Source organism: Coregonus clupeaformis, unplaced genomic scaffold, assembly GCF_020615455.1.
Source record: "Coregonus clupeaformis isolate EN_2021a unplaced genomic scaffold, ASM2061545v1 scaf3768, whole genome shotgun sequence".
Taxonomy (NCBI): Eukaryota; Metazoa; Chordata; class Actinopteri; order Salmoniformes; family Salmonidae; genus Coregonus; species Coregonus clupeaformis.
The window spans coordinates 1-13,007 of NW_025537222.1; the positions used below are offsets into that span (position 1 = coordinate 1).

Genomic DNA, 13,007 nt, shown 5'->3' on the forward strand with positions numbered 1-13,007 from the left:
AGAAGAGAGAATGGTCTCATTAGTACTGATGAGCTCACTCCCTCTGTGTGTGTGTGTGTGTGTAGGACTTGCAGGGCGAGCCCTATACAAACTGTTCAAGGCCATCAAGCACCAGGTAGAGAAGGGGTCCAGTGGACGCCTTGAGATGAAGAAGGCCAAGTACACTCTGAACGACCACGGGCTCCTAGGGGACGATGTGGGAGTACTGCGTCCTGGTGAGTACACTCTATACTGCACCGCTCAAAGAATTAACAATTAATAGAAGATATATTCCTATTCAAAGCAGCACTCTATGGTGGGTGAACTGTACAGCCATTTTGGTGGAACTGGATTTTCCAGCTATATCCACTCTACTACCGATTTTGTAATTCTACGACACAAACGCCCTCAATACAAGAACACTAGCTGTCTTATCAAGTCTAACCATCTCCTCTGGCTCCTGTGATCAGTCCGAATGCCCTCTCTACTCACACTGGTACCTGCTTCTCTATGGACTATCTCACTCTCTCAAGGTGTATTATTGTGATGCGTACGCGTGACCCAGGACACAGGTGGTGGTAGCGATGGGCCTTCTAGTCACTGTAGATGTCCACTAACATCACATGTAATGGAATAAACTTTGAGCAGAGGGTCTCAGATCTCAGTGAGGAGAGAGAGAGAGCATTGAGAGAGAGAGAGCATAGAGAGATAATTGAGAGAGAGGGAGTGGTGAGAGAGAGAGAGAGAGGGAAAGCTCAATAAGGGCAGAGAGACGGGCTAGAGGTTAATGTTTCCATCAGACTCAATCACTGATAAGGTTCTGGTTTAACGGACCCTGTAACGATTGGCTCTCGTCAATGGACCTTCTAATACGATTGGCTTCGTAATGGACCCTGTAATATGATTGGCTCTTGTAACTGACTTTTTGTGAAAACAGCGTGTTATCATCTGGAAGAGAAATCAGCTCAGTGATTTATGGGAAAACTGATAGAGAGAGACATCATGTTTCAAGTCTTCTCTCCCCATGCTGTTTTTTCATTCATTTAGGCAATAAATTGTATTTTTGGTCAAATAATCAATACACACAAAGGCAAATTAATCTACAGAATGCTGTTTTAGACAGCTGTACTCAACATGTTGCTATCATTTACCAAAACAAATAGGTGTGGCCTAATCATGAGGTCAGAGATCAGTGTGACTCTGGACGATTGACATCTGTGTGTGTCCAATCAGACTCTGCAGGTGCTGGTGCACAGGGAGGGCCAGACTGACGCCGGTGAAGGTGCTGAACTGTGACACCATCTCTCAGGTGAAGGAGAAGATAATTGAACAGGTGTACCGCAACCTGCCCTACACACAGAGACCGAAGGTGGACAGTGTTGCTCTGGGTGAGAATGCACATGCGCGCACACACGGTTCTACATTGTTATCCAATGCTAAGAGTTGGGGAACAACCGGAAGTTTCATGTTTTTTGCATGTACGTTAGTCTACATACTTTAAGTAATATTATAATGCTAAGGTGCACTTCCCACCCCGTCCACAGAGTGGCGTCCCGGCTCTACAGGGCAGATCCTGTCAGACATGGACTTGACGTCACAGAAGGAGGGCAGGTGGAAGAGACTCAACACACTGGCACATTGCAACGTGAGTGGCTGTCCGAGGACTTCAGCCTTGTAGTAGTGATCTCTCTGAATAGCTTCTCAACATACATATAGTTAATGTGAATATCTATCAGGGCTGGCTGTCTTTATTCAATAATGTTGAATTGTTCTTGGATCAGATGTTCCATTGAAATGTTGGGTTTTGCAATCCACAGTTTAGTGAAACTCCAACTATATATGGTTATTTTTGTTCTTTTGTACGTTTGCCCACTGACAAAGACATGATCAGTCTATAATTTTAATTGTGGGTTTATTTGAACAGTGAGAGACAGAATAACAACAAAAAATCCAGAAAAACGATGTCAAAAAATGTATATATTGATTTGCATTTTTTAATGAGGGGAAATAAGTATTTGACCCCCTCTGCAAAAACATGACTTAGTACTTGGTGGCAAAACCCTTGTTGGCAATCACAGAAGTCAGACGTTTCTTGGGAAGTTGGCCACCAGGTTTGCATACATCTCAGGAGGGAGTTTTGTTTACTCCACTTTGCAGATCTTCTCCAATCATTCTCAAGGTTTTGAGGCTGACGTCTTGGCAACCGAGCCTTCAGCTCCCTCCACAGATTTTCTATGGGATTAAGGTCGGAGACTGGCTAGGCCACACCATGACCTTAATGTGCTTCTTCTTGAGCCACTCCTTTGTTGCCTTGGCTGTGTGTTTTTGGGTCATTGTCATGCTGGAATACTCATCCACGACCCATTTTCAATGCCTGACTGAGAGAAGGAGGTTCTCACCCAAGATTTGACGGTACATGGCCCCGTCCATTGTCCCCTTTGATGCGGTGAAGTTGTTCTGTCCCCTTAGCAGAAAAACACTCCCAAAGAGCAATGTTTCCACCTCCATGTTTGAGTTGGGGATGGTGTTCTTGGGGTCATAGGGCAGCATTCCTCCTCTCCAAACTACGGCGAGTTGAGTTGATGCCAAAGAGCTCGATTTTGGTCTCATCTGACCACAGCACTTTCACACCAGTTCTCCTCTGAATCATTCAGATGTTCATTGGCAAACTTCAGACGGCCCTGTATCTATGTGCTTTCTTGAGCAGGGGGACCTTGCGGGCGCTGCAGGATTTCAGTCCTTCACAGCGTAGTGTGTTACCAATTGTTTTCTTGGTGACAGCTGCCTTGAGATCATTGACAAGATCCTCCCAGTGCAGTTCTGGGCTGATTCCTCACCGTTCTCATGATCATTGCAACTCCACGAGGTGAGATCTTGCAAGGGCCCCAGGCCGAGGGAGATTGACAGTTCTTTTTGTGTTTCTTCCATTTGCAAATAATCGTACTAACTGTTGTACCTTCTCACCAAGCTGCTTGGCGATGGTCTTGTAGCCCATTCTGGCCTTGTGTAGGTCTGCAATCTTGTCCCTAACATCCTTGGAGATCTCTTTGGTCTTGGCCATGGTGGAGAGTTTGGAATCTGATTGATTGATTGCTTATGTGGACAGGTGTCTTTTATACAGGTAACAAGCTGAGATTAGGAGCACTCCCTTTAAGAGGTGCTCCTAATCTCAGCTCGTTACCTGTATAAAAGAAACCTGGGAGCCAGAAATCTTTCTGATTGAGAGGGGTCAAATACTTATTTCCCTCATCAATTTATAACATTTTTTGAAATGCATTTTTTTGTTGTTATTCTGTCTCTCACTGTTCAAATAAACCTACCATTAAAATTATAGACTGATCATTTCTTTGTCAGTGGGCAAACATACAAAATCAGCAGGGGAACAAATACTTTTTTTCCCTCACTGTATATATGGTACTGGACTGTGTTAACTATATATGGTATTGGACTGTGTTAACTATACATGGTACTGGACTGTGTTAACTATACATGGTACTGGACTGTTAACTATATATGGTACTGGACTGTGTTAACTATATATGGTACTGGACTGTGTTAACTATATATGGTACTGGACTGTGTTAACTATATATGGTATAGTACTGTTTACTATATATGGTAATGGACTGTGTTAACTATATATGGTATAGTACTGTTTACTATATATGGTACTGGACTGTGTTAACTATATATGGTATAGTACTGTTTACTATATATAGTAATGGACTGTGTTTACTATACAGTGGGAGAACAAGTATTTGATACACTGCCGATTTGCAGGTTTTTCCTACTTACAAAGCATGTAGAGGTCTGTAATTTTTATCATAGGTACACTTCAACTGTGAAATCCAGAAAATCACATTGTATGATTTTTAAGTAATTAATTTGCATTTTATTGCATGACATAAGTGATTTGATACATCAGAAAGCAGAACTTAATATTTGGTACAGAAACCTTTGTTTGCAATTACAGAGATCATACGTTTCCTGTAGGTCTTGACCAGATTTGCACACACGGCAGCAGGGGATTTTGGCCACTCCTCCATACAGACCTTCTCCAGATCCTTCAGGTTTCGGGGCTGTCGCTGGGCAATACGGACTTTCAGCTCCCTCCAAATATTTTATATTGGGTTCAGGTCTGGAGACTGGCTAGGCCACCCAGGACCTTCAGATGCTTCTTGGAGCTACTCCTTAGTTGCCCTGGCTGTGTGTTTCGGGTCGTTGTCATGCTGGAAGACCCAGCCACACCCATCTTCAATGCTCTTACTGAGGGAAGGAGGTTGTTGGACAAGATCTCGCGATACATGGCCCCATCCATCCTCCCCCTCAATACGGTCTGCAGTCGTCTGTCCCTTAGCAGAAAAGCATCCCAAAGAATGATGTTTCCACCTCCATGCTTCACGGTTGGGATGGTGTTCTTGGGGTTGTACTCATCCCTTCTTCCTCCAAACACGGCGAGTGGAGTTTAGACCAAAAAGCTCAATTTTTGTCTCATCAGACCACATGACCTTCTCCCATTCATCCCTCTGGATCATCCAGATGGTCATTGGCAAACTTTAGACGGGCCTGGACATGCGCTGGCTTGAGCAGGGGGACCTTGCCTGCGCTGCCAGGATTTTAATCCATGACGGCGTAGTGTGTTACTAATGGTTTTCATTGAGACTGTGGTCCCAGCTCTCTTCAGGTCATTGACCAGGTCCTGTCGTGTAGTTCTGGGCTGATCCCTCACCTTCCTCATGATCATTGATGCCCCACGAGGTGAGATCTTGCATGGAGCCCCAGACCGAGGGTGATTGACCGTCATCTTGAACTTCTTCCATTTTCTAATAATTGCACCAACAGTTGTTGCCTTCTCACCAAGCTGCTTGCCTATTGTCCTGTAGCACATCCCAGCCTTGTTCAGGTCTACAATTTAATCCCTGATGTCCTTACACAGCTCTCTGGTCTTGGCCATTGTGGAGAGGTTGGAGTCTGTTTGAGTGTGTGGACAGCTGTTTTTTTATACGAGGTAACGAGTTCAAACAGGTGCAGTTAATACAGGTAATGAGTGGAGAACAGGAGGGCTTCTTAAAGAAAAACTAACAGGTCTGTGAGAGCTGGAATTCTTACTGGTTGGTAGGTGATCAAATACTTATGTCATGCAATAAAATGCAATTAATTACTTAAAAATCATACAATGTGATTTTCTGGATTTTTGTTTTAGATTCCGTCTCTCACAGTTGAAGTGTACCTATGATCAAAATTACAGACCTCTACATGCTTTGTAAGTAGGAAAACCTGCAAAATTGGCGTGTATCAAATACTTGTTCTCCCCACTGTATGGTACTGTACTGTGTTAACCATATAAGGTACTGTACTGTGTTAACTATATATGGTACTGTACTGTGTTAACTAGATAAGGTACTGGACTGTGTTAACCATATAAGGTACTGGACTGTGTTAACTAGATAAGGTACTGGACTGTGTTAACCATATAAGGTACTGGACTATGTTAACCATATAAGGTACTGGACTGTGTTAACCATATAAGGTACTGGACTGTGTTAACCATATAAGGTACTGGACTGTGTTAACTAGATAAGGTACTGGACTGTGTTAACTAGATAAGGTACTGGACTGTTAACCATATAAGGTACTGGACTGTGTTAACTATATATGGTACTGGACTGTGTTAACTAGATAAGGTACTGGACTGTGTTTTCAGGTGAGAGACAATGCCACGCTGGTGCTGTCCAGAGTGCTTCACACCCATCGCCAGTTCCACCAGAACCAGGACAGCCATGAAGAAAGTGAGTTATCCCGAAGCACAGATCTAGGATCGGCCTACCTGTCCCCCAATCCTATCCTTAATTTATCAGGGTGGGGAATGCACTACTGACCTGAGATCAGCATCTAGGAAAAACGTCTCAACTTTGGTCATGTTCATTATGGCCAAACATTTTGCAAGGGGAAACGAAAAGAATTTGGGAGTCCCACCCTGTTTGAGTCTGTTATCTTCTATCTGATGCCTACTGAACATGTCCCTGGTGTCTCACCCCTGTGTTGTGTGGTCTGGCGTCCCCTGTAGAAAACGCCCTGTTGGAAGATGACAAGGTGTTCCACCTGGTGCGGCCAGCAGACGAGCTGGATGAGGTCAAATCTAAGAGAGGAAGTTTGAAGGCTAAGGCTACGACTAAAGCCATCGCTGAGATCTACCTGACACGACTGCTCTCTGTCAGGTTAGTCAGTCTGATAACTACACTACATACAGCTGTTATAGCACTCTGTATAGAAGTTATAGCGCTATGTCTGCAATTATAGCACTAGTAGGAACAGTTACAACACTACATATAGCAGTTATAGTACTACGTATAGCAGTTATAGCACTACTAAGAACAGTTACAGCACTACATATAGCAGTTATAGCACTACTAAGAACAGTTACAGCACTACGTATAGCAGTTATAGCGCTACTAAGAACAGTTATAGCACTACGTATAGCAGTTATAGCGCTACTAAGAACAGTTACAGCACTACATATAGAAATTATAGCACTACTAAGAACAGTTATGGTACTAGTAGGAACAGTTATAGCACCACATATAGCAGTTATAGCACCACTAAGAACAGTTACAGCACTACATATAGCAGTTATAGCACTACGTATAGCAGTTATAGCGCTACTAAGAACAGTTATAGCACTACATATAGCAGTTATAGCACTACTAAGAACAGTTATAGCACTACATATAGCAGTTATAGCGCTACGTATAGCAGTTATAGCACTACGTATAGCAGTGATAGCACTACATATAGCAGTTATAGCACTACCAATAGGTTATAGCACTACGTATTGCGGTTATAGCACTACGTATAGCAGTTATAGCACGACGTATTGCAGTTATAGCACTCAGTATAGCAGTTATAGCACTACATATAGCAGTTATAGCACTACCAATAGCAGTTATAGCACTCGTGATTGCAGTTATAGCACTACGTATTGCAGTTATAACATTATGTTTAGCAGTTATAGTACTAGTTATAATAGGCTTGTAACACTTTAGCGCAAGTGCAGAATTACTCATTCATTACTCATTTGACCCGGAAAATATAAAATGTAGAATATGTGAAGCGCTGATTGTGTGGGTGGAGAGGGAGATGGACTCATTGTGTGGGTGGACAGGAGATGCACTCATTGTGTGGGTGGACAGGAGATGCACTCATTGTGTGGGTGGACAGGAGATGCACTGGAAGTTGTGTGGGTGTAAGTGTGTGTTGTGGTACTTAATGTGAGCTGATGTTTTATGCGTCTGTCAGATACTATCTACTGACTACCTAATATGATATGTGGTTGTCCCACCTAGCTATCTTAAGATGAATGCAATAACTGGAAGTCTCTCTGGATATGTCCTAGTGTGAGTGTCCTAATATGTGTGTGTGTCCTGTGTGTGTTGCAGGGTACTCTGCAGCAGTTTGTGGATGATTTCTTCCGCAGTGTGTTGTGTTCTGGAGCGGTGGTTCCTCCTGCTGTTAAATACTTCTTTGACTTCCTGGATGAGCAGGCTCTGAAACACGACAACGTTGAGGAGGAGACTGTCCATATCTGGAAGACCAACAGGTACACACACATAGACACAAACACACACACACACACAGATATGCACACTGTATACACACACATATAAACACAATAGTTCAGTACCTCCAACCTTCTTCTACACTTGACTGTTCTTACCATGTTGAAGTCCTAGGGTCTGACTGCTTTTTTACCATGTTGTAGTCCCTAGGGTCTGACTCCTTTTTACCATGTTGAAGTCCTAGGGTCTGACTCCTTTTTACCATGTTGTAGTCCTAGGGTCTGACTGCTTCTTACCATGTTGTAGTCCTAGGGTCTGACTGCTTCTTACCATGTTGTAGTCCTAGGGTCTGACTGCTTCTTACCATGTTGTAGTCCTAGGGTCTGACTGCTTCTTACCATGTTGTAGTCCTAGGGTCTGACTGCTTTTTTACCATGTTGTAGTCCTAGGGTCTGACTGCTTCTTACCATGTTGTAGTCCTAGGGTCTGACTGCTTCTTACCATGTTGTAGTCCTAGGGTCTGACTGCTTCTTACCATGTTATAGTCCTAGGGTCTGACTGCTTCTTACCATGTTGTAGTCCTAGGGTCTGACTGCTTCTTACCATGTTGTAGTCCTAGCGTCTGACTCCCTTTTTACCATGTTGTAGTCCTAGCGTCTGACTGCTTCTTACCATGTTGTAGTCCTAGGGTCTGACTGCTTTTTACCATGTTGTAGTCCTAGCGTCTGACTCCTCTTTACCATGTTGTAGTCCTAGCGTCTGACTGCTTCTTACCATGTTGTAGTCCTAGGTCTGACTGCTTCTTACCATGTTGAAGTCCTAGGGTCTGACTGCTTCTTACCATGTTGTAGTCCTAGGGTCTGACTGCTTCTTACCATGTTGTAGTCCTAGGGTCTGACTGCTTCTTACCATGTTGTAGTCCTAGCGTCTGACTCCTCTTTACCATGTTGTAGTCCTAGGGTCTGACTGCTTCTTACCATGTTATAGTCCTAGGGTCTGACTGCTTCTTACCATGTTGTAGTCCTAGTCTGACTCCTCTTTACCATGTTGTAGTCCCTAGGGTCTGACTGCTTCTTACCATGTTGTATATCTAGCGTCTGACTCCTCTTTACCATGTTGTAGTCCTAGGGTCTGACTGCTTCTTACCATGTTGTAGTCCTAGGGTCTGACTGCTTCTTACCATGTTGTAGTCCTAGGGTCTGACTCCTTTTTACCATGTTGTAGTCCTAGGGTCTGACTGTCCTACCTTCCTGGAAGTTATCAGAGTGAATTATTTAACTCCTGTTGATGGGAACTATTAAATATAGATACTGCTTGTGATGTATATTTGATTGACAGGTTGGAATGAGTGTCAGAGTAAGAGCTGTAGTCAGGATGAGGAGCTGAAAGACTGAATTCATTAGACTCTAGAGACATCTCTCTCACTATCTATCTTCTCCTCTTTCACTCACTCCCTCTCTTTCTTCCCCTGTTTCTCTTCTCTCCATTCTCAGTCCCTTCCTCTTTATCTAACTCTCTCTCTCTCTCTCTCTCTCTCTCTCTCTCTCTCTCTCTCTCTCTCTCTCTCTCTCTCTCTCTCTCTCTCTCTCTCTCTCTGTCTCTCTGCTTTCCCTCCCTCTCTCTTTCTCTCCCTCCCTCTGTCTCTCTCTCCCTCCCTCCCTCTCTCTCTCCCTCCCTCCCTCCCTCTCTGTTTCTCTCCCTCCCTCTCTCTTTCTCTCCCCTCCCTCTCTTTCTCTCCCTCCCTCTCTCTTTCTCTCACTCCCCTCTATCTCGCTCTCCCTCTCTCTATCTCTCCCTCTCTCTCTCTCTCTCTATCTCTCCCTCCCTCCCTCTATCTCGCTCTCCCTCTCTCTATCTTTCCCTCCCTCACTCCCTCTCTCTCCCTCTCTCTATCTCTCCCTCCCTCCCTCCCTCCCTCCCTCCCTCTATCTCGCTCTCCCTCTCTCTATCTCTCCCTCTTTCCCTCCCTCACTCCCTCTCTCTCTCTCTCTCTCTCTCTCCTCCCTCCCTCCCTTATCTCCCTCTCTATTCTCCCTCTCTCCTCCTCCCTCCCTCCCTCTATCTCGCTCTCCCTCTCTCTATCTCTCCCTCCTCCCTCCCCTCTATCTCGCTCTACCTCTCTCTATCTCTCCCACCCCTCTCCTACATATCAGCAAGAGGAGATATCAGCAAGCCAATTAAATGAGGGCTTCCAGTGAATGTGTTATGTGATGCAGCTAACAAAGCTTGATAATTATACCCGCTATCCTTGGATAATGTTCCCCAGGCCTTATATCCAGTAAAGAATAGGTTTTTAGGGGGTTAGAGCTGTTGTGAAGCTGAGCTGGCTAGAGGGGGGAGAGAGGGAGAGAAAGGAAAGAGAGAGTGAGCGAGCATCCAGCGAACAAATATAAATTCTTAAAGAGGCTCTAGCTCGGTGTATGCCGAGGTGACCTGGAGGAGAAGACACGCGCACACACACGCACACGCACAGAGACAGACCGCAGACTCATTAGGAATTCACTCGACCAAGGCTGATTCAGAGGTAGACGGAGATCTGATGACCCCTGTAGGCTCCTCCAGTCAGCATTCTAATAACACAGAACTCAAGTCCTTCTCAAAGGAGTAGAATCTCACCACTTGAATAGGATTTCTATGGGCTGAGGCTGGAGGACTCTGGCAGGTGGTGGGATTATTAGGCTTTATTCAGCCTTACTCACACTTGTTTAGTTGTGGTTTCCTGTGTTGAGTTAAGATGTCTGGGTTTGAGTGACTCAGCTGGTCTGTGAGGGAGAACGGGAAAAGGATCTGTTATCTTGTTAAATTAGATGGGAAGGAGTTGGGCTTTAGTTTGGACAGCCTGCAACTGTTTCACCTTGCTCTTATGCTGGGTTAAGCTGTGCTGCTCTGTGTGTGTGTGTGTGTGTGTATATACTAATGTGTGTGTTCTCCTTCCCCAGCCTGCCCTTGCGTTTCTGGGTGAACATCCTGAAGAACCCTCACTTCATCTTTGACGTGCACGTGACCGGAGGTGGTGGACGCGTCGCTGTCCGTCATCGCTCAGACCTTCATGGACGCCTGCACCAAGACGGAACACAAACTGAGCCGGGAATCTCCCAGCAACAAGCTGCTCTATGCAAAGGAGATCTCCACCTATAAGAAGATGGTGGACGAGTGAGTTCTCTCATATTCATCCCCAGAACATATGATAATGAGGATTGGATTGACTGCCAATCTAATGAGCCGATACTGCAGTACTCTTGACCAATATAGAGAATAGGTTGCAGTCCGAACACACCAGATGTAGTATTATCTCTTCTAGTGCATCATAAACAACACAGGGGATAGGTTGGTAGGACCTGTCAGCCAATCAGACATCTCATCTCGCTCTCCTTCTGTCTCTCCTCAGTTACTACAAGGGAATCAAGCAGATGGTCCCAGTCAGTGACCAGGACATGAACACACACCTGGCTGAGGTGTCCAGGGTACGTACCTGTGTGTTCACGTGTGACCTCACATCTGTTTGTGGTTGTGTGTGGGCAGTCTTCTATTGCATCATCAGAATACACCAATAAGATTCATCCTTCCTTCTTTGTCCTCTCCAGGAACACACAGACAAGCTGAATACCCAGGCGGCCTTGCACCAGCTCTACCAGTATGCCAGCAAATACTATGACGGGGTAAAAACCTTACTACTCACTTCCTTGTTTGGTGGTTTGAAGGCCCTATCCACTTGGTTAAGAACCTTAGGACTCACTTCCTTGTTTGGTGGTTTGAAGGCCCTATCCACTTGGTTAAGAACCTTAGGACTCACTTCCTTGTTTGGTGGTTTGAAGGCCCTATCCACTTGGTTAAGAACCTTAGGACTCACTTCCTTGTTTGGTGGTTTGAAGGCCCTATCCACTTGGTTAAGAACCTTAGGACTCACTTCCTTGTTTGGTGGTTTGAAGGCCCTATCCACTTGGTTAAGAACCTTAGGACTCACTTCCTTGTTTGGTGGTTTGAAGGCCCTATCCACTTGGTTAAGAACCTTAGGACTCACTTCCTTGTTTGGTGGTTTGAAGGCCCAATCCACTTGGTTAAGAACCTTAGGACTCACTTCCTTGTTTGGTGGTTTGAAGGCCCTATCCACTTGGTTAAGAACCTTAGGACTCACTTCCTTGTTTGGTGGTTTGAAGGCCCTATCCACTTGGTTAAGAACCTTAGGACTCACTTCCTTGTTTGGTGGTTTGAAGGCCCTATCCACTTGGTTAAGAACCTTAGGACTCACTTCCTTGTTTGGTGGTTTGAAGGCCCTATCCACTTGGTTAAGAACCTTAGGACTCACTTCCTTGTTTGGTGGTTTGAAGGCCCAATCCACTTGGTTAAGAACCTTAGGACTCACTTCCTTGTTTGGTGGTTTGAAGGCCCTATCCACTTGGTTAAGAACCTTAGGACTCACTTCCTTGTTTGGTGGTTTGAAGGCCCTATCCACGTGGTTAACTACCTCTGCATTGTCCCTACATCCTGTAGGAAATTAGACAAATGAATGGCACTTGCTGTCGCAGAAAATCTGTTTACTACTCTGTCTCTTCTGTGTCCTCTCTCGTTTCCCCTCCCTCCCTCCCTCCCTCCAGATCATCCAGTCTTTAGATGAAGACCCAGCCGCCCAGAGTAAACAGCTGACCCTGCGGCTGCAGCAGATAGCCGCCGCCCTCGAGAACAAGGTCACTGACCTTTAACCTCTGACCCCCAGAGAGGTGGGGACAGATATAGGGGGAGGAGCTATGGGACCACTGTAGACCAAGATGAGGGGGACCGGAGACTGAGGCAGAACTCGTTAACTTCAGACTATTACAGTACCAACCACGAAGAGTTACACATGTCAATCTTCCGCCTAGAGACAGGATGTGGGAAACTATGGCGTTTGGGGAAAATACTTGTGAAGGAGCAGAACTACAGGGCCAAACTTGGACAGGATGATCCCTAATCACTCCATCTCCCTCTCTCTCTCTGACTCTATGGATCCTATAGACTCTGAATGAGCAAGGGCCTACAGTATAGTCCCTGAGTGAGCTAGCAGACTGTAAACCCCGACAGAGGATATACGGTACACCGCCATTGACCAACCATAGCAACTATACCTGTCAGCCTCATGACATAAAACCTGGTGTTGATGACTTACAGCTTGTACAGATAATCAGATGTTTAATGTGCTCCAGAGTTAAGGAGTATTGTATGTACATATATTTTTATGGCGAGGCTTTATGCAAAAGACGCTTTACATACCCAGATGAAATTATTTTTTAAATGGATGGATGGGCACAACTAAGTTTGTTAATTTGTGTTTTTAAAACGTTTCTAGAAGCGAAGAAACAGGGTGTTCCATGATGTCATGTATCCTGTGTTTAATCGATTGGTTGCTTACTGTGTAATCTGCGTTGCCATTGGCTAGTTATGACTGGTTAATGATGTTGTTATTCTAAAATGGCCGAACTTTTGTTTTTGCCGTGA

The 13,007-nt window shown here is 44.9% G+C and overlaps 1 protein-coding gene across 1 annotated transcript; it reads left to right on the top strand.

Annotated features, from left to right (window-relative positions):
- Nucleotides 1-65: 65 nt before the first annotated feature.
- Nucleotides 66-12,716, top strand: LOC121563297 (plexin-B2-like; the record flags this gene model as incomplete). The annotated part of the gene is given in 11 exon segments (XM_045220417.1): nucleotides 66-215; nucleotides 1,236-1,367; nucleotides 1,524-1,624; nucleotides 5,684-5,768; nucleotides 6,047-6,196; nucleotides 7,414-7,576; nucleotides 10,475-10,541; nucleotides 10,543-10,688; nucleotides 10,924-10,999; nucleotides 11,120-11,194; nucleotides 12,131-12,716. Coding segments are annotated over 11 exon segments (1,250 nt in total), but the record flags the coding sequence as incomplete, so codon positions are not given.
- Nucleotides 12,717-13,007: the final 291 nt, after the last annotated feature.